This window comes from Oryctolagus cuniculus, chromosome 14 (genome assembly GCF_051225735.1).
Source record: "Oryctolagus cuniculus isolate XC-2025 breed Fujian yellow rabbit chromosome 14, ASM5122573v1, whole genome shotgun sequence".
Lineage (NCBI taxonomy): Eukaryota > Metazoa > Chordata > Mammalia > Lagomorpha > Leporidae > Oryctolagus > Oryctolagus cuniculus.
This window is the reverse complement of record NC_142880.1, coordinates 83,210,098-83,232,601: the sequence shown is the minus strand read 5'-3', so window position 1 is coordinate 83,232,601 and position 22,504 is coordinate 83,210,098. Positions and strand designations below refer to the sequence as shown.

Below are 22,504 nucleotides of genomic sequence, written 5' to 3'. Positions count from 1 at the left end.
ATCATTACCGGAAATGGAAAATGCCAACTGAGGCAGCAACAGAGGTGTCATTATTTGAAGTTAATCCCTAAATATGACCATTCCAGGAGTAGATGAGAAATCCAAAGTAAAAGGTAGTTTCAGGGGCTGTGGCACAGTAGGTTAATCCTCTGCCTGCAGCACCAGCATCCCATATGGGCACCGGTTCTAGACCCGGCTGCTCCTCTTGCAATCCAGCTCTCTGCTATGGCCTGGGAAAGCAGCAGAAGATGGCTCCTTGGGCCTGTGCACCTGTGTGGGAGACCAGAAGAAGCTCCAGGCTCCTGGCTCCAGATCAGTGCATCACCGACCACTGCGGCCATTTGGGGAGTGAACTAGCAGACAGAAGACCTCTCTCTCTCTCTCTCTCCCTCTGCCTCTCACTGTCTGTAACTCTACCTCTCAAATAAATAAATAAAATCTTAAAAAGAAAAAAAGAAAGGTAGTTTCAGTACTCATTTCCCCAGAAAGCAGTAGCATAGCTAGTTAACACCAGGAAGACTGCACACACAAAGGCCCACATCCACAGCCTGCAGACGGCATCTGGAACTGAAGGTGAGCTTTTTTTTTTTTTTAATTATTTTTTTTTTTAATTTTTTTGACAGGCAGAGTGGACAGTGAGAGAGAGAGACAGAGAGAAAGGTCTTCCTTTGCCGTTGGTTCACCCTCCAATGGCCGCCATGGCCGGCCTGCTGCGGCCGGCACACAGTGCTGATCCGATGGCAGGAGCCAGGTACTTTTCCTGGTCTCCCATGGGGTGCAGGGCCCAAGCACTTGGGCCATCCTCCACTGCACTCCCTGGGTACAGCAGAGAGCTGGCCTGGAAGAGGGGCAACCGGGACAGAATCCGGCGTCCCGATCGGGACTAGAACCTGGTGTGCCGGCGCCGCAAGGCGGAGGATTAGCCTAGTGAGCCGCGGCGCCGGCTGAAGGTGAGCTTTAAAGATATTTGTCTTCAGGGGCTGATACTTGGTTCAAGACCCAGCTGCTCCGCTTCCGATTCAGCTCTCTGCTATGGGCTGGGAAAGCAGTAGAAGATGGCCCAGTGCTTGCAGCCCTGCATCCACGTGGGAGACCCGGAGGAAGCTCCTGGCTTTGGATCGGTGCAACTCTGGCCATTGTGGCCATTTGGGGAGTGAACCAGTGGATGGAAGACCTCTCTTTCTCTCTGCCTCTCCTTCTCTCATATAACTCTGACTTTCAAATAAATAAACCTTTAAAAAACATGTGTCCTCTTAAGCAACATGCAATAATGTGATTTTGTTCTAATTACTAAGAAGGTGGTATGCTTTGTGCATTATCTGTTACAGAAACCATCTGTTCTCATATCAGTGAAAAGCAGTAAGTTTAAAATGGTAGTTCACGGCCAGCACCGTGGCTCACTTGGTTAATCCTCCAACTGCCACGCCAGCATCTCATACGGGCTCTAGGTTCTAGTCCCGGCTGCTCCTCTTCCAGTCCAGCTCTCTGTTGTGGCCCGGGAGTGCAGTGGAGGATGGCCCAGGTCCTTGGGCCCTGCACCCGCATGGGAGACCAGGAGGAAGCACCTGGCTCCTGGCTTTGGATGGGCGCAGCGCGCCGGCCATAGTGGCCATTTTGGGGGTGAGCCAATGGAAAAGGAAGACCTTTCTGTCTGTCTCTCTCTCTCACTGTCTAACTTTCCCTGTCAAAAAAAATATTTCCTAAAAAACAAACATTTCTCAAGTCAAAAAACAGCTGTTAGCAAATAAACATCTCTTCTGACTGTGGTAGACATTCATTAATCATAGGCACTAACATTTTTTTAAAGAAATATGTAAAATCGAAATATGTTAAAAAAAAATTCTCCAGAGAAGAATCAGTGCTGCATATCCACTAAAAATCCAGACACCAATTCTCTGACAGAAGTAGGGCTACAGTCACCAGTGTGAAGAGACAATGAAGTCACTGATGGCATCCTCGGAGAATGACAGCCTAATTACAATACACCTAATGGCCTGAGTTAGTGCGAAAAAACAGAGTGCCTGTCCGGTTCACCAAGTTGCATGTTCTGGAGAAAAAACTTCCCAATGTAATAAGTAAAGTCTAAATCTGGTGTTGGAACAAATTTGCTACAAAGGCAGATGTGATGGAGAACAGAGCAAAATATTTCTTCAGATCCCAAGATATTGTACTTGAGAGAGAGAGAGAGAGAGAGAGAGAGTATCTGTTTCTGAAAGATGGTGAGAAGGTGGAAAGCTGAGGCTTCAGTGCCTAAGAACCACACAGTGATGAGTCCCCTGGCTTTCTTCTTACCACAACATTGCAGAGTTGGAGCTAAGGAGGCCAGCAACTGGGAAAGGCCATCCCACACAGACAAAAACAAAACCAAACCAAACCCACCAAAGCCTACACACCGTAAAACCTTTAGGGAATAACTGTTCTACTATAGTTAGATTCCACAAAAGCACCCTTACTCACAACAGCCCTACCCTTGCCCAACAGTGTCAGGGGGCCCAGGCTCTCCTCCCTTACCCAAGGTGGTATCACTGGGGACCAGCAAGGAACCAGTCCTCTAACACCCTCTGGCACTGCCTCTTCCCTGGCCAGAGCAGAGTCAGAAGTCAACTAATACAAAACGTTTAAAAGAGATCCAAAGTCTAGGGGGCCGGCGCCGCGGCTCAATAGGCTAATCCTCCACCTGCGGCGCTGCCACCCCGGGTTCTAGTCCCGGTTGGGGCGCCGGTTCTGTCCCGGTTGCTCCTCTTCCAGTCCAGCTCTCTGCTGTGGCCTGGGAAGGCAGTGGAGGATGGCCCAAGTGCTTGGGCCCTGCACCCACATGGGAGACCAGGAAGAAGCACCTGGTTCCTGGCTTTGGATCGGCACAGAACGCCGGCCATGGCGGCCATTTGGGGGATGAACCAACAGAAGGAAGACCTTTCTCTCTGTTTCTCTCTCTCACTGTATGCAACTCTGTCAAATAAATTAAAAGAGAGAGAGAGATCCAGAGAGAGAGAGAGAGATCCAGAGTCTCATAAAATAACACAAAAAGTATCTGGTTTTCATTTGTATTTGGTATTCATTTGTATTTCACTAGATACACCAAAAAGAGAGGGAGGGGGGCTTAAGTACAAAAGTGGAACGTGAGGATTCCTAGGTGATGGCACTGTTCTGTATTGTGCCTCTTAAGGCCAGACTACACATCCTGATAATTTTGCAAGATGTATCACTGGGGTAAACTGAGGAAAGACCAAACAACATCTCTGTATTATTTCTATAAATGTATCTGGAACTACAATTATCTCAAAATAAAAAGGTTAATTACGAAAAGTTAAATGTGACTTGTGGAGTCTCTCTTCTGCTGAATTAGCCACTGGGGTATCAGGGCATCCAACTCCTGAGTATTTGGAACTTGAAACAGAAAAAACAATACAAATAGACCAGTTATCTTAGCAGACTAACTGTGGATTAGATCTCCAAACTAGGGGATCAGATTCTTGTATTACAGAGAAGCCCCCCCCCCACCAAAAAAAACTACACTATAACTTCTATATCACTTCCATCTGCCTCAAAATCCTACTCAATAATTAAATCCCTTAACACCCATCCCAATTTTCATTTCATTTCCTACAGAGCACCCAGGGATGCTTGGCCCACCAAGCTTTTTAAAAGTTATTTTTCTTTTCCCAGACACTTTTAACAAAGCCTGCAACTTTGCTATAATAGTGATTTATTAGTTCTAAAAGATTTTTGTGTGTGTGAATTCCTAAGTACAAGAGTATTTCAAAAAGTTCATGGAAAATGGAATTGAAAGGTTTATTTTGGTGCAAAACTTTTTTGAAATCCATGCAATTTGTTCATAATGCACACTGTCCATGACCTTTCTGAAGACTCTCCTTTCCTTAATAGGCTCATGTCATCTATACATGAAAACAGTTTCGCTTCTTCCTTTTCGCTTTGAAGACCTTTTATTTCGCTTTCCTGCTGACTGCACAGGCCAGAACCTCCAGGACAACAGTGAAGAAGGCAAGCGTAGATATTTCCTTGCTCCCAATTTTACAGAGTATCCAGTGCTTCACCTCTAAGTGTGCTGTTCACTCTCTGTAGGTTTTTTTTTTTTAAGAGTGTCCTGTAGATACCTGCATGAAGAAGTTTCTTTCCATTAAAGTTTATTGTAGAGTTGCTAAAACAATCTTGTAATCCTGCGGTCAATCCCTCTTGGTCATTTTGAAATACTGCTGGGTTGAATTTGGCAGAATTTTGTGGAGATTTGTACATCTATATTCAGGAGGCCTATTGGTCTCTACTTTCCCGTGTGGTTTCCTTGTGGTAGTATGGTGACATCAGCATCAGAGAATGAGAGAGGAAAATGTTTCTAGCCTCCTTTATTTTCTGGAGGATGTGTAGACTACTGCTATTAACTCATTAAATGCTAGGTAAAAATTTATCAGTGAAGTAATCTGTGCCTGAGTTTTTCTTTATGGCAAGATTTCTGATTACTAATTCAATTTTGCCACTTTTTAAAGGTCTGTTTAGATTTCCTGTTTCCTCTTGAGCTAGTTTTAGCATGCCAGGCACTCTGAAAAACCCACTTATATTGCCAGTTTTTCTCTAGAATCAATGACATAAATATACCACTTATGATGCACTACAAATATTTTCTCAAACTTCTAGTTTGTGTTCCTTCTAGACTTGTTAAACTTTTTCAAGAGCTAACATTTTAGTTATTCTAATCTAAAAAGTTACTTGGCCCCTCCACACATATACCATCTATATGTAAGGATACTGTCATGGACTGAGTTATGTGTCCTCCTCCCCTCGAATTCATCTGTTACAGTCCCAACTCTGCAATGTGATTATATTTGGAGATACAGCCTTAAAGGAGGTAGTCAGGATAAATAAGACCATAAGGATAGGGGTCTAATGCAGTAGAACTGTGATCTTATAAGGAGAAAGGAGTAAATGTTTGGCACAGTGGTTAAGTTGCCACAGTGCATGCCTGCATCCCATATCAGCATGCTTGTGTTCAAGTCCTGACTCAGCTTCCAAGTTCAGTTTGCTGTTAATGTATGCCCTGGGAGGTAGCAGGTAATGGCTCAAATATTTGGATCCCTTCCACCCACATGGGAGACTGACTGAGTTCCAGGCTCCTGGCTTTGGTTTGGCCCAGTCCTCGTTGTTGCAGGTATTTGGAAAGTGAAACAGTGGGTGGAAGATCTCTCTCTGTCCTTTTCCTTTCAAATCAAATAAATGATTTGGAAAAGTGTAGAGACATCAGGGATACATGTACACACAGAAAAACCATGGGGGGATAAAGTGGCCATTTGCAAGCCAAGGAAAGAGACCTAGAAGTAAACAACCAGCAAACACCCAGCCTTGAACTTCCAGGCTTCAGAACTGCATCTATGTAAGTCTCAGTGATTCTGCATCCTCTCTTCAGCCGACTGTACTAAACCAGAGAGCCTTAATTTCCTTTCCTAAGTGTTTGTAAGTTGCCTAGAAAGGTTAATTTCATTATCCAAAAAGAAACAACAAATCTTTGCACTAGTATACACCTCTGCCATCTTCATTTCCACCTCACCTACACTTTCGGGGTGTGGCGTTTCCTTTCACTCAGTTCAATATTATTTCCAGAGTCTGTTCATTTGGGTGATCATCAAATAACATGTCTGTGAGGCTGACAGGACTTCTGATTATTTTTCTTTTTATCAGTACTAGACCATCATTACTTGAGTATTATGTACTCTAGTTTCAGTTTCACTCTAGTGTACCTTTATTGCAAGGTGCTTCAAATTTTTGCAAAGTACGCTTGACAGAAATGCACATTTTAAGCAATTAGCTAAAGTAATTATTTTGAGCCCAGATCTCAGCACCAGAACATCTGCTTATTTTTTCCCCATTTGTTTCAGTACGCAATGATCACTGTGGCAATTAAACAGGAATTAAAGTACAATCGCCACACCCACTAAACTCCGCCCACGAGCAAGGCCTGCACTAGGTACAGGCTAAGCCTCTCACATATTTCATTTAAAATCCCCAGTAAGGATAACAGAAAAAGGGAAGCCCCGGGAATGTCAAAGAACACCCTTATTCTGACAGTGGTTCTAGAGCATGCTGATGCCGTAAGGTCAACCCCTAGAGGTTCAGATTGTACCTAGTTTTTAGACACCAAGATTTTTTAAAACTCCTCAGATGATTCCGACATACCTGTCATAGACTTGGCTCCCCAACCTCATAAGACATTTAAGTCCTGAAGTCCTGTGTGACCGATTAGTGAATTAATGCTAATGGCTGATGGATTAGGGTGGAGACTTGATCCAATAAAGGCCGCTCAGAGAAGGGGCCCAGTGGGAGGTCTTTAGGTCACTGGGGGCAGGGAAGCGCTCTCCAGAAAGGGCTGGCTGTCTAAGGAAAGTTCAGCCTAGTTTCTCTGCTCCCTGGGTCCTCATGAGCTCCTCTTCTGTGCCTGCACTGCCACTGACAGTGGCATATTCATTAAAACAAAAGGATATAGATGACAGACTAAAATACGTGAGATTTTTTTAAGAAGCCCTTAAGCTAGTAATTATAGGCTTTGGAGACTTCCTTCCCCTTTACCACCACTTCCTTGCTAGAAATTCTCAGGACTTTCCCATTAGTTTCACTGCAGCCTTTCCACTCTGCTGCGTGCCTAACCAGGCACTGCTGGGGGTGTATGGTCACCTCTGACTCCTCCACCACCCAAAAAGTTAAATACCCTTCTGATTTTGCTTTTTGCCTCGAAAATTCCAAACATTCCTCAAATCACAGGGCAAGTGAGACACAAACTTGTAAGGGACTTTGATTTAGCCTGCTTTTCTTTTCTTTTTTTTTTTCTTTTTTTTTTTTTGACAGGCAGAGTGGACAGTGTGAGAGAGAAAGGTCTTCCTTTGCCGTTGGTTCACCCTCCAATGGCTGCCACGGCCGGCGCACTGCAGCCGGTGCACCGCGCTGATCCGATGGCAGGAGCCAGGTGCTTCTCCTGGTCTCCCATGGGGTGCAGGGCCCAAGCACCTGGGCCATCCTCCACTGCACTCCCTGGCCACAGCAGAGAGCTGGCCTGGAAGAGGGGCAACCAGGACAGAATCCGGCACCCCGACCGGGACTAGAACCCGGTGTGCCGGTGCCGCTAGGCGGAGGATTAGCCTACTAGTAAGCCGCGATGCCGGCCTAGCCTGCTTTTCACTGGTCATCACTGATATCTAACATCAACAAACATTTAATTTACTTTATTAAGCTATCTACACAGTTGATCTGTGGATTTCCTTGGACCTTTCTGGTTTAGATTTTTGTTTCTTCTTTGCCAATACTCAAACCTGTGGTAACTCACACACTCTCCTTCTCACCACACTGGCTGGAAAGTGACAGACTATGAGCTCACCACCAAACCCATTTCCTCTTCCTCGGTACAGAGACAGACCACGTTTCCCAGCCAATGGAATGCGAGCAGAAATGATGTGCCTGACTCAGCCTGACTCTGAAGCCACCCTCCTCAATCTTCTCCCTTCTTCCTCCAGACAGAAGCCACGTGGTGGAATCATGTATCTCAATGTCAGGTTCACCTCTTCAAGACCGTGGACCTAAATACCCACTGCCACTCCTTCCCCTTCTGTGCTTTTCCTAAGCCAGAAATAAACTATTACGTCAAGCTGAGATTCCAAGGGTTTGCTACAGAAGCCAGCATTCCTTGGCTTTTAGATCACTCACTTTGTAATGGTATATGTGTGCTTAGACTCCATACATACTTTATCATGCTTCAGACTTATCATTCTATTCCTATTTCAGTTAGAAATTTTACCAGGAATAAATGCTGAGTTCAGTTAGATTCTATTTGGGCTACTTAGATTTTTTGCATGTATTTTTATAAAGAAACCTACAATGTTCTTTACTCTGTGCTTTATTCTTTTTTTTAAGGTTCTAGAATAGTTGAACTAGCATAATTCAATTCAGAACTGTTCCTTTAAATCTGACAGGACAGAAGGAGTGAAGAAAGGGGGAGGGAAAGAGGAAAAGGGGCAAAAACGAAGGGGAAGAGACACGCTGCTGCTGAAAATAGGGCATTAGTAAAGTTGAATGTACTAAATACGCTCTTCAGGGCTGTCGCTGTGGAGCAGTGGGCTAAGCCCCTGCCTGTGGCGCAGGAATCTCATGTGGGTGTCGGTTCATGTATCAGCTGGATCTTCTGATCCAGCTCTCTGCTGTGGCCTTGGAAAGCAGTGGAAGATGGCCCAGGTGCTTGGGCCCCTATACCCACGTGGGGAGACCCAGAGGAAACTCCTGGCTCCTGGATTCAGACGGGCTCAGCTCTGGCCATTGTGGCCATTTGGCAGTGAACCAGTGGATGGAAGAGTCTTCTCTCTCTGTTTCTCTTTCTGTCTGTAAATCTACCTCTCAAACACAAAAAATCTTTAAAGATAAATAAATAAATATGCTTTTTAAAATTGATAGTACATTCCAGTAAAATCACTGGAAATGGGCAAACAAGAGACATTAAAGCAGTAGTGGGGAAGGGGGCGGCTTAAAACATTTCTTCCTTGGTGATAAATCTTCCTACCTGGTTTTAAACTGATTTTTGTTGTAATCAATACCATATTAGAAAACTGTCCATTCTGGAAAGATTTTTCCTTGACTGACTAGCCTAGATCTGCTGTGTAATACTTGGAGCTAATTTGTACATACGTGTCTTCTTGTCCTAGGTTTTTTATTTATATTCACTTACCTACTCCTTGATTAGATGATTAGCTTTAGCATTCTACTGAGAATTTTTAAAAATCCACTTTTTAGTATTCCCCACTTTCTGATTCATTTCTTAAATTAATGTCTTAATTTTTAGTTGACTTTTTTCTCACATATTGACATGAGTTCTGAGTTCCTTGTTTTCATTCCTTCAATAATAAAATTACTTCAAGCTATGAATAACTGAGTTGTGCTCATACATTATTATGTGTAACAATCTCACTGTTGTGTTACCTTGTTCAAAACTGCAATGCTTACCCTTTAACGTACAGTTTAAAAACCTTACATGACCAGTATTTTTCTCAGTCTTTGTTTAATTTCTGGTTTTACTTCAAGGTGATCAAATAATATAACCTGTAGTATTCACACTCTGAGAGATTAAAGTTTTCTTTATGATCCTAGAATATGCTCAGGTTTTACAAATGTTTCATGCAAATTTATACAGGGTACTTAATTTTTGAGATCAGTGCATAGTTTTTTCATAATATGTATTTTCATCAAATTTTTGAAAACCTCTTGTTTGCATGGATATCAATTTTTTTTTGCACAAAACCAGCTCTCTGCTAATGGGCTTGGATAGGCAGCAGAGGATGGCCCAAGTATTTGAGCTCCTGACTTTTTTGTGGGAGACCAGGATGGAATCCCTGGCTCTAAGCTTCAGTCTGGCCCAGATTTGACTGTTGCAGCCATTTGGGCAGTCAACCAATAGATGGTTCTCCACCTGCCTTTCAGGTAAATATTAAAAAAAAAAAAAAAAAGGAAAAACTACCATGAAAGAAGGCACCAATGCTTCATCTATAAGCTTGTAATTACATTTATATTGAGCCAATACCATGTTGCCAATGTTTCCAAATGAACAGACGCAACGTTTCTGAGCTCTTCCTGATTGATGTTTGCAGTAACAATTCAAGTAAATAAGGGAGAAAAGGTGAGGCTACCTGCTTTGCAACACTCAGGAACAACACTGATGTCAGCAGGCAATTAATCTAAAACCTCAACATGAAAAGCAAAACCTCAGAAGTTATCACTTTACACAGTTCCAAAGGCATTTCCAACAGAATGTCCTGTTCTGTGTTTTGATTACTATTTGACAGCCTACTGTGAAGGACCTTAACCCCCATGACCTCAAACTACTTTTTGATTAACATTTCAGCTCTATCTCAGGAAGAACTGCAATCTCAGGATGCCTGGTTATCAGTTTGTGTCTTACTGTATCGCAGTTGGATTATTTCATTATTTCCCATCCCCTAGAACTATCTTAATGCCACTTGCAGTTCTGCAGTTTTTAAGAGTTGAATTACCCATTTCAACAGTATATTTCTAAGCATATTAAAGATTTGGGGTAAGTTTAATATTGATTGAGGAGGGTTGCATTTATAAGGAAAGCTGTGTTCAAGCTATAATTCTGAAATAGTTCGTATTTTTTACACAGTCTTAGGTAAGGTTTACGTCCTACAATGGCCCTTCGTACTCAATGTTTCAGTATCATCTGGAAATTAAGAGGAGGATACACTGATAGCAGAACATGATTCAAACTCGAGAAGAAGGTAGATTCTGAGCACAACAGAGATAAAGGCAAGTAAATCCTTCATTTTTTAAAGAAATTAGCCTGGTAACAAACTAATGGTAATACATATTTTTAAAACATTATATCTGTACTGCTGGTTCAAAATAAACCCTGGCAAAGTTAATACTGATGATAAAGATCAATACTTTATACATGGTATATGTTCAAATATGCATGTGGAAAAAAGAAAGAAAGTCATTTTAAAAGATGCCAGTCTGGGGCTTCCGCTGTAGTGTAGCGGTTAAGGCTGCTGCCTACAGTGCCGGCATCCCATGTGGGCGCCAGTTCGAGATCTGGCTGCTCCACTTTTGATCCAGCTCTCCGCTATTGCCTGGGAAAGCAGTACAGGATGGCCCAAGTCCTTAGGCCCCTGAACCTGCATGGGAGACCGAAAGGAAGCTCCTGGCTCCTAGCCGTTGCAGCCAATTGGGGAGTGAACCAGCGGATGGAAGACCTCTCCTTCTCTTTCTTCTCTCTGTGTAACTCTTTCAAATAAATAAATAAAAAGTCTTAAAAAAAAAAAAAAAAGATGCTAGTCTACTGATGTCAAGAAAAGCATCTGGGGCCAGAGCCATGCGCAGTGGGTAAAGATGCAGCCTGCAATGCCAACAACCCATATGGGCACCGGATCGAGTCCCAGCTGCTCCACTTCCAATCCAGCTCCCAGCTAATGCACCTGGGGAAGCAGCAGAGGACGGTCCGTCTTTGAGCCCCTGTACCCACATGGGAGACCCAGAAGAAGCTCCTGGCTCCTGATTTTGGATCAGCCGGCCCACCTCCAGCCACTGTGGCCATTTGGAGAGTGAACCAGTGAATGGAAGATTCTCTCATTCTCTCTCTCTCTCTGCCTCCCCCCCCCCAAAAAAAAAAAAGGCAGCTGTACCTCTGAAGTAAGTAGGATTATCTTATCTGGCATCTGACAGTAAACACAGAACTGCTTTTATGAGAATGCTGGAGTACAAGGATGTGCATACATTTTTTAATGAACAGGGTCTCAGGGCTGGCACTGTGACATAGTAGGTTAAACATATGCCTGTAGTGCCAGCACACCATATGGGCGTCAATTCGAAACCCAGCTGTTCCTCTTCCAATCCAGCTCTCTGCTATGGCCTGGGAAAGCAGTAGAAGATGGCTCAAGTCTTTGGGCCCCTGCACCCACATGGGAGACCAACCCATAAGAAGCTCCTGGCTTCAGATAGGCCCCGCTCCAACTGTTGCAGCCATTTGGGGAGTGAATCAGCAGATGGAAGACCTCTTTCTCTGTCTCTCCCTCTCTCTGTCAGTACTCTGCCTCTCAAATAAATAAATCTTTAAAAATAAACAAACAAATAAAGAGGGTACCACGATGGTGCCAAAGGTGAAGAAGGAAGCTCCTGCCCATCCCTCCCTCTCAAAGCCAAAGCAAAGGCTTGAAGGGCAAGAAAACAGGACAAAAAGGTGTCCACAACTACAGCAAAAACAACATCCACACATCACCATGTTTCAGTGGTCAAAGACACTAAACCTCCAAAGCCAGCACAAATATGCCTGGAAGAGCATCCCTAAGAAAAATAAGTTTGAGCACTCCACCATCATCAAGTTCCCCGACTAATGAGTCTGCCATGAAGACGACGTCAGGCAACAACACGTTTGTGCCCGAGGTGGATGTCAAGGCCCACAAGCACCAGATCACACAGGCTGTGAGTAAACTCTTTGACACTGACCTGGGCAAGGTCAACACCCTGATCAAGACTGATGGAGAGAAAGTGGCGGATGTTCAACATTCTCACTGTGATGCTTCGGGTGTTGCCGACAAAATTGGGATCACCAAGATTGAGTCCACTCGGCTAATTCTAAAAATATGTTTTCACCATAAAAAAACTGGTTATTATTCAGATTTAGTGAAAGTCGATGTGATGTGTGATGATCAATATATTGACAACCGTGGATAAAAATTTACAGTAAAGCTGCATTTTTCAAACTGCTACTGAATACTGAAGTTCACAATTTAAAAGTTTTAAACATTTCCAAGAGGCAAAAGAACAAATTTCACCTATTTATACTAGCTTTATTAGATACTGTTAAAAATACTCACAAAAGGGACTGGGCATTGTGGCACAGCAGGTAAAGCCACCACTCATGATGCTGTCAGATAAGGGTACCAGATGCTTCACTTCCGAGGGCGGAGGAAGTGAGACAGAAGTCTATCTGCTCTCAGAAAGGGAAAGCTTAGCATCTGCTTATGTATTTATCAAATAAAATGCAACTCAACCGTACACACAATCAACAAGTTTGCTTAGATATGCTACAGACACAGAATCTGATGCAAGTTCATGAGACCCACAGCCTATGTATAGTTGTTTGTATTGAAAAACTAGCTCAACGGGGCCGGCACTGCGGCACACTAGGTTAAGCCTCCGCCTATGGAGCCACCATCCATCCCATATGGGCTCTGGTTTGGGTCCCAGCTCCTCCACCCTCTGCTCCCTACTAATGTGACGGGGAAAGACAACTGCTTGGGCCCCTGAACCCACGTGGGAGACCCAAAAGAAGCTCTTCGCTAGTTGCTTCAGATCAGGGGTGCCTCTCCCTCTCTCTCTCAAATAAACAAATAAATATTTAAAATAAAAATCTAGCTCAAAAAAGCTGCAGATTCTGGTGTCTATGTAATAAATAAGGCTGAAGTTGAAATTTTAAACTGTCAGATATGTCAATATTAAAGCTTGTCAAAAGTTAAAGACTTTATTATAGCCAGTGAAAATCTAGGTGTACAATTCACTCAGCAAACTGCAATCTAAAAAGTATAACAATTCAAATGATAATACATGCAATATTTTATTTTCAGTGGTCTATAATATTAATGTATTCAATTTTAAACTACTTCATGAGATAATGCTCAGAGGTTAAATATCCTAAGAACTAACATACAACATACAACTACAACATAGTCCCATATGTATATATAAAATAAGAAAAGTAGATCAAATTTATTCCAAGTACAAATGACTTTGGAAATCATTCATTAAAATTACTGAAAATGTCACTTCCACCAAAAAAATAATGAACCAGATAAAAGGATAACAAAGATGTGTTCATGTAACACTAAAGGAGATAAAAAGCAAAGTCACTACCAACAAATTGGGAGGAGGAAAAATCTGGGTACACACTTTTAACTGATTTGTTAAAGATGCAATAAAATATTTATAGAAACTATAAAAATTATAAGTTTTATGAACATCCTACAAACATACAAAACCATAGCAGTGTTTATTGCTTAATCTAAATCTTCATAAAATCAATACTACTTGATATTGTTACAGAACACAGATTTTTTTTATTAACTAATAAAATAATAAACTGTTGGGCTGATGTTGTATCTTACTGGGTTAAGCCACTGCCTGCGAAGCTGGCATCCCATATGGGTGCTGATTCAAAACCTCACTGCCTCACTTCCAATCCAGCTCCCTGCTACTGGCCTGGAAAAAGCAGGGGATGATGGCCCAGGTACTTGGGCCCTTGCACACTCAAGGGAGGCTCCAAAGAATCTCATGGGTCCTGGCTCCTGGCTTCGGCCTGGCCCAGTCCCAACCATTATGACCATTTGGGGAGTGAACCAGGGAATGGAAGATCTCTCTGTGTCTCTCCCTCTATAACTCTTTCAAATAAATCAATAATTCTTAAGAAAAAAAAAATACTAGACTGCAAGCTCCATAACAATAGAGGCTTTATATTTTTTTGTTCAGTGCCATGGCTTCAATTCCAAGAACAGACTCTGGAACTTAATGGGCACATTACACTAATGATACTAAAATAAATAAGTAAATAAATAAGAAAATACAATAATCATACAATATGATTCACAAAAAGGTTACTTTGTAAATAATCAATTCAATTCCTTGAAATAAATCTTTCTTGTCTTTGGGCAGTCCTCAAGGACATGTTTCCAATGTAGTTTGTTTAATGGCCAAAATAGGGGCCGGTGCCGTGGCGTAGCGGGTAAAGCCGCCACCTGCAGTCCCAGCATCCCGTATGGGTGCCAGTTCAAGTCCCAGCTGCTCTACTTCCGATCCAGTTCTCTGCTATGGCCTGGAAAAGCAGTAGAAGATGGTCCAAGTGCTTGGGATCACAGACCTGCATGGGAAGACCCAGAGGAAGCTCCTGGCTCCTGGCTTCCAATTGCTGCAGCTCTGGCCATTGCAGAGTGAACCAGTGGATGGAAGACCTCTCTCTCTGCCTCTTCTACTCTATCTGTATAACTCTGACTCCAATAAATAAATAAATCTTTAAAAAAATAAATTTAACTACTAAAGTAAAGCAAGCCTCTGCCTTCATGAACCACATGCTTCCTAGCCATGCCTATCACATGGGCATGACAAACTGTAGTTTCTCTACATACTTACTTTCAATTCCACCTACCTAGGATAGCTGAACTATGTTCTAACCCAACAAATTCACCCCTAAACATGTACTTCCCATTCATTCTGCAGTTTGAGCAAACCGGTGTGGGAGATTTCTTAAAATATTTTACAAAAGTTACAGAAATTTTTATAATTCTAAATTTATTGTAATTTAAAACTTTTATTAAAACTTTTAAAACTGGGGCCAGCGCAGTGGCTCAGCAGGTTAAAGCCCTGACCCGGGTCACCGGCATCCCATATGGGCACTGGTTCTACTCCCGGCTGCTCCACTTCCAATCTGGCTTTCTGCTATGGCCCGGGAGAGCAGTGGAAGATGGTTCAAGTACTTGGGCCCCTGTGCCTACATGGGACACCTGGAAGAAGCTCCTGTCTCCTGGCTTCAGATCAACGCAGCTCCAGCCATTGCGGCCATCTGGGGAGTGAATCAGCGGACGGAAGACCTTTCTCTGTCTCTACCTCTCTCTTTCAAATAAATAAAATAAATCTTTAAAAAAAAGTTAAAATTACATTAGACTAAGAATGTATGGTTTCCTCATTTATGAGTATATCGGGTCACAAAACTATTGTGGAGGGGAAATGACACCCTAAAACATGTTCTGGGAAAAGATAATATGATATACATGGTAAGGAGCTGAGGTAGTCCATGTTAGCGAGCATGATTTAGCTATTCCACAATGTATCTTCAAAGAAAATAAAAACAAATTTTATTTTACTATTTAAAAGTAACAAACAATAAGAAAAGATATTTTTTCAGCAGGTATCATAGATCTTGTCAAACAGTATTAATATGCTCAAGGCTGGAATTTGTAAACTACAACTAATAGATGTCTAGCAAGTCACAGGTCACAAAAAAGAAATCACTAATACCTTCAAATGTTAGCTTAATTCTTTATTTAAAAGGTCATAAAAATGATCTACAATGAGAAGATACTGGACCGGGAAGAACTGAGATATCAAATAGAGTTGCTGAGCTGCATTCATCTTCTAAGTATTGTTTCTCCCAAAACAAGAGGTCAGATGGAGGCTCAATGAAAACCAGATGGAAAATCTAGAGCACTGAATCGCTTTCCTACAGGGAAATTTCATCCTTGCTTAGCAGAACATGGAGGATTCTCAGAAATGCATGGAGGACTGGTTGGCACAGCTGACACATTACTGATGATCTGCTTCTCTGCTGCTGTCCTCTAGCAAAGTCGGCACTGACACACAGACGCCACGCTGTAAGCACCCCTCTAAAACAGTGACAACAGGAAGTCACACTTTCACTAACATGACTCAGAACTAAGCAGCTACACTTTTTCCTCCTAGTAAATAATTTCATTTTAAAATGAAACACCCTTTCCTACTAGACTGTTCTTTTAAAATAATGATTCCTAACGCCTACCAGGAATCACATCCTCTTTCCTTGTGAAATTTGCCAGTTGCCTCTAAATATTTCTCAGATATATAATGCCAGCTTCAATCACAAACTACTGTGGTATATTTAGCATACCCCTAAGACTGAAGCATTGGAAATCTTAGTAAAGATAACAATATAAATCCACAGCAAATAACTACTGCGGTGAATGACTTCTGAAAAATAATGGTTGTCCCATAAATCAACTCTACATAAAATAAATCAATAATGATAAAATAACTAGCTCTCAAATAAAATTCAAGATCACAAAACTGAACCAAGTAACTGTTACTTCTATTTTTGTTTTTTACTTTTTAAATTATTTTTTCTTTTTTTTTTATTTGACAGGTAGCGTTATAGACAGTGAGAGAGAGAGACAGAGAGAAAGGTCTTCCTTCCATTGGTTCACTCCCCAAATGGCCGCCATGGCCGGCGCTGTGCCGATCCGAAGCCAGGAACCAGGTGCTTCCTCCTGGTCTCCCATGCGGGTGCAGGGGCCCAAGCACTTGGGCCATCCTCCACTGCCCTCCCGGGCTACAGCAGAGAGCTGGACTGGGAGAAGAGCAACCGGGACCAGAACCTGGCACCCATATGGGATGCCACAGGCAGAGGATTAACCAAGTGATCCATGGCGCCAGCCCAACTGTTACTTCTAAAACTGAGCTTTAGACTGACCCTTCAGAAAGTATTTCACTTACTTTGAAAATAAAATGAAAATTAACTACTATATATTTCTGAGGATTATACACAGAATGAAAAACAGATCTGTGTAAGTTAATTTGCTAAGGGTAGGTAAATCTATGAGACTATTTGAAATTAATAAAGCTGATGACTGGGACAGTTAAAATGCTACCTGGGACTCCCTATATCCACAGCTGATTATCTGGGTTTGAGTCCCCTGCTTCACTCTCAATTCCAGTTCCTAACTACTGTGCATCCTGAGAGGCAGTAGGCAGCGGTTCAAGGATTTGAGTCCCTGCCACCCATGGGGAAGAACCAGACTGAGTTCTGGGTTCCAGACTTTGGCCTGGTCCAGCCCTGGCTGATGCAGACAACTGGGCAGTGAGCCAGTAGGTGAGAGCTCTAGCTCTTTTCATTCTGCCTTCAAAATAAATAAAATAATAAGTAAAAAAAAAAAAAAAATTAAGACCGAAGACTGAATAGCTACTATGCATTCACAAGTTTGGATTCTTGTGAAGAAAAATAATATATTTTTTATGTTGCCAATGGTACATTCAATACATGAAAAAATGCAGGTGCGAGTTGGACAAAGACAAACTATTAGGTTACACAAGAAGCTACCATTGATGTAGACAGGGAGGGAGCTAGCACCTCCCTGCAGCCTTAACTGCACTATAACCTGTACACACTGACTAAACTCCTCCCCCTTCCATGTACTGCCCAATCCCCCGTTCTGTGCAGCAGAAAAGTGCAGCTTCTGGGGCTTCTGCAGCTTAGGATCAGTGTCATCTAAAAATATCCATCATGGCAGCGTGCTGTACCCCTGCAATGACCTTCAGCCATTATAATGTTATTGCAATAAAATCATCAAGGCCAACACTCCCACTCCCTTCATGCACCTGACACCATAACACTTCTCAGATTAAAGGAGGCGGAGGGCTGTGATACAGTGGGTAAAGCTGTGACCTGCAGTGCCGGCATTCCATATGGGCACTGGTTCAAGTCTCAGCTGCTTGTCTTCTGATCCAGCTCTCTGCTATGACCTGGGAAAGCAGTGGAGAATGGCCCTGCACCCACGTGGGAGACCCAGAAGCTCCTGGCTCCTGGCTTCAGATCATCCCAGCTCCAGCCACTGCGGCCATTTGGGGAGTGAACTAGTGCATGGAAGACCTCTCCCTCTCTATATATCTCTGCCTTTCAAATAAATAAATAAATCTTTAAAAACCAGGGGGGGGGGGGTGTCAGCGCTATGGCGCAGCGGGTTAACACCCTGGCCTGAAGTGCTAGCATCCCATATGGGCACTGGTTTGAGACCGGCTGCTCCACTTCCTATCCAGCTCTCTGCTGTGGCCTGGGAAAGCAGTAGAAGATGGCTCAAATCTTTAGGCCCCTGCACCCACGTGGGAGACCAGAAAGAAGCTCCTGGCTCCTGGCTTCAGATCGGCACAGCGCTGGCCTTTGCGGCCATTTGGAGAGTGAACCCGTCGGTTGGAAGACCTCTCTCTCTCTCTCTCTCTCTCTCTCTCTTTACCTCTCCTCTCTCTGTGTAACTCTGACTTTCAAATAAATAAATAAATCTTAAAAAAAAAAAAAAAACAGGTTGGGGGGGGTCAAGGAAATTGGTGGTACTGCACCCCATTTGAATATTCAATCAAGCCCCATCCCAGATACCACCACCATGACTCCAGATCTTATAAAGGGATGGCCCTGAACTCTGTGGGGTGTAGCTGCCTCTTGGACATGCCCACGTAACTTCTTGAATGTGTACTTTCGCTTGGCACAGAAATAAATCTTGCTTCTCTGCTGACCTTTACTTATGTCTCATCTTTGAATTCCTTCTTGCATTGAAGATAAGAACGCAGATACAATCACTTCACATCCTCACTGTGAGTGAAGAAAATACACTTTCCACAGTCTAAGGCACCACATTACTATCTTATTTCAAGAGAGAAATGCTTTTGGAGGTATACTCACAAATACCATGCACTATGGAGGGAAAAGGCCCTAAAAATCTGCTAATCCAGTTCTCCTCTCTTGTCACAGATGAGGCAGAACAGCTCCAGAATGGCAAGGTGAGTGCTGAAGGCAGTGCAAACAGGCCTAGGAGTCAGGTCTTCAGATGCCTTGTCTGTAGTCCTTTTCTCTACACTAGCTGCTAGGAAGATGATAGCCAGCATAAAAGCAAAGTAAAACGAATTAAACTCAAACAGCTCTATTTAAAAGAAGGCTGTTAGAGCAGTATAGTTCTAGCCACACCGTGGGTGAAGTCCTGGAGGGTTAATGTGAGATAATTCAGGAATGAATACAATCATCAGACCACATTATGACAGTACTTACATAGTACCCACTACCTGTCCAGTACTACCCCATAATCACTTTATATACTAACTTATTTACTCTACCTACAAGGTAGATGCCATTGCTTTCAATTCTGCAAGTGAGGAAAGAACATACAGTACAATGAAGCTAGTAAGTGGTGAAGGCAAACTAGAAAAGATTCCAAAATAAAGGGGAAAATAATGTAATTATGTACTTTTTTATATTCATGAGGAATATAAAATACTTGCAATTGTGATGCAAATAAGTATTTGAAAAATTGAAGATTATAAGGCCAAGGTATTTTAGATGCTTAGATTTATTTAGATGTTTAGATTTATTTCCTACTTTTGTTGTTTTTTCTGATTGTTTTAATGAGAATCAATGGCTTTTGAAACAAGTTAGCAGTTAATTTCAGGGCACTTCTATAAAAGCTTATCAGGCCTACAAGAAAAAGCTCATTGTGAGGGCGTATTTTAAAATGGGGGTGCAAGCAATTTCAGCAGAGTTCCTCAAAGCAAAAGAATAAGAATTTTAACTTTAGTACGTCTGAGGGCCGTGTATTTACTAGCAAAAGAGTAAACCACCTGCTCTGCTAACATAGGAAATGACTATTTCAGACTGAAAGTAAACTTCAACTTTCTGCATAGGAACATAATTTACCTGTTTTGGGGTACACTCCTACTTTCGTAACTCACATATCTACATTAACTCTCACAAGGGGATGGATGGTTATACATGTAGATCATTGGACAAATAGATTAACAGATGATTTTTCTAATCTACAGAAAATAAGGGTAACACATGGCTCTTAGGTTTTAGAAGCTGCTTTTGTAACTTACCATCTTCTTCCTCTTATCTTGTTCTGTGGGCGGTTCTTCGTCTTCTGTTACTTTTGGTTCTTCGAGATGAGACATTAACATACAGCTACAAATGAAAAAACAAACTCATGCTTAAGTAACATTAAAAATAGACCTTCAAAGTCACTAAAAATGTGAACACTTCTACACACCAAAACACAAGGACTGGACATGATAAATGAGAGCTTTAATTACAAGCTTTTTTTAAATTATGAAAATATATCTCAATTTAAAAAAGGTCAGACTGAAATATTGTAGAGCATTTTACTTGGGCATTTATGAGAGTAAATGGTAAGAAATTCATCTACAGGCAACTTTTGAACCAAACATCACTTGACAAAACAAAGTATACTCTATCTTTCTTTAAACATGATACAAACACTTTAAACTTCTTTTCCTCGGTCTTCACATGTCTGCAGATGGTTACACGGATAATAATTTGGATAATATTGTCACTAAAAACTATTAATTATGTAAGTCTGCTTTCTGCTCTAAATGACATTACTATGCTGAGCAGCTTGTCCCTAGGAGCACTTGTACCTTCAGGACATTTGTAAGTCATTTTACTTTGATTATCTGCACCAGTGCTCCTCACCATTAGCAGAGATAATGGAAACAGTTTCCTGTCCAATCAACACTGGTTCCAGAAAAACAAGAAATGAATACTGTCTAGTAAATCAAGTCGATGGAACAAACCCCACTGTTTCTTATTTTAGAACAGGAGAACTCAGTAATTTCTCAGAGTCATAGGTGCCTACCCAATCAACTGTGGCAAAGAAAAGTTTGGTTCAGCTTGTCTTACAGCAAGTACTAGTGAAAGACAATTCCTGGCTCAGTTGCATAGATAACTTTTAATTTAGGGTTAAGTACAGGTGCTGCTACCAAAACAGCAAGACCACAGCCCCCCCTAAAACTCCCTGTATGGCCATGACCTCTCCAAGCTGCAATGCTTTTATACACCATGATATAATCTAGTGTAGCAGAAGAAGCTGGAGAATGGATGCTAGCACAAAGTGAGAAAATTACATTATTATTAGCCCAAAAGTTATTTAACAAAGGGAAACATCTTGAAAATATCTAGAAGTCAGTTTGTATTTTAGATAATAAGACAGGGGGCGGGCATGCAGCTCAGCAAGTGAGTGGGCACTTGAGATGCCCACATCCCTTATCAGAGTGCCTGGTTTGGGCCCCAGCTACTCCACTTTCAATCCAGGTTCCTGCTAATGTGCACTCTGGGAGGCAGCAAACGGTAGCTCAAGTACTTGGTCCCTGCCACCCATGTGGAAGACCCAGATGGAATTCCTGGCTCCTGGCCTCGGCTTGGCCCAAACTCATCTGTTTGCAGGCATTTGAGGAGTGAACCAGGGAGAGATTAATCAGTCTCTCTCTCTGTCTCTCTTACCCCCCTCCTCCCATCTCTCTGTCTGTCAGATAAAATGAAAATAATTTGTGAAAGAAAAATAAGATGGGATTCCTTTACACTAGCTATTTTTTTGCCTGCTATAGACCTGAATTCTAACTCTAGTGAACATGGATTTCCATGGAAGCTGCCTTAGCTGCATCAAGTTCTTCAACTGCATTCCACAATCTGCTTATTTACTTGGTAATAAAAGCACTCTGTTCTGCCTGCCCTGAAAGATTTATCACATTAATAACTGAGTTATTCTGAAGGTACATTTTGATACATTTTTTTTCCTTTCTTTCATTGATCAGAAACTAACCAAGATCAGGCTGTTTTTGCTTTGCAATGCTGAAAATTGTACTCATTTGTGTCTCTAGTAGGTGGAAAGAGAAAAAATTAAACAACAAAGAACTGAAAAGCCTAAAGCTAAAATTCACCTGTAGGAATATCGCCAAATTTCATCTTGTTGACAAAGATTTAAGATAGGCAGTCATGTTTAGCATAAAAGGCATGAGAATTAATACATTTTGAATAAGCTAAAAAGTATGAACCATGAAAATAATTATGGTAAAACTAATAAAACAGTAACAACAACAGTTTAAAACAGTAGTGACTAACATGTGAATAGATGCAGCCATTCTATTCAACACCCAGTGCCGAAATCCCTGAGCAGACCCAGGCACACCTGCCTGCTAAGTCAGACTCTTTCTCAACAACAAACTCCACCTAGCCACACACACACCAACAACTGGGAACACGAAACATGAAACCTGTAAAGCCATTTCTGGTTTAAAAGGTATCTGTCGTAACACCTTTCACTTAATCTATACAAACTCTGTGCTCTAAGTAGTTCAGCTATTTTACAAATGACAAAAGTAGGCAGAATTTACAAACACTCTTGAGCACTGATAAACGGCATTTGCCCTCAACACTTTCCTTCCCTGATAAATGTTTCCCTATTTCAGAGGAGCAAGTTGGGATGTTTCAAGTTCACTCTCATTTCAGTATGTGAATAGAACCAGAACAACTGTCTGCAAAGTGCTTTCCCCAATTCTACCTTGTATCTCATGGTGGCAAAGGCAGGGACTCAAGTCACATTCTTGATGTTTAAGTATTACTGATTCTCAAACTTGAGCCTGCATCAGAACCACTTTC

At 42.0% G+C, this 22,504-nt stretch overlaps 1 protein-coding gene across 9 annotated transcripts in view; it reads right to left on the bottom strand.

Annotated features, from left to right (window-relative positions):
* IPO11 (importin 11) overlaps positions 1-22,504 on the bottom strand; it is a 217,158-nt gene that overhangs the window by 2,632 nt on the left and 192,022 nt on the right. For all 9 annotated transcript variants that reach the window (XR_016220816.1, XR_016220815.1, XM_051853725.3 and 6 more), the window contains one exon: positions 19,930-20,014. Coding sequence is in view for 7 of the 9 variants with exons in the window: in XM_051853725.3 (XP_051709685.1) it covers positions 19,930-20,014 (85 nt within the window). In the remaining 2 variants the exon portion in view is untranslated. The remainder of the gene's footprint in view (positions 1-19,929; positions 20,015-22,504) is intronic.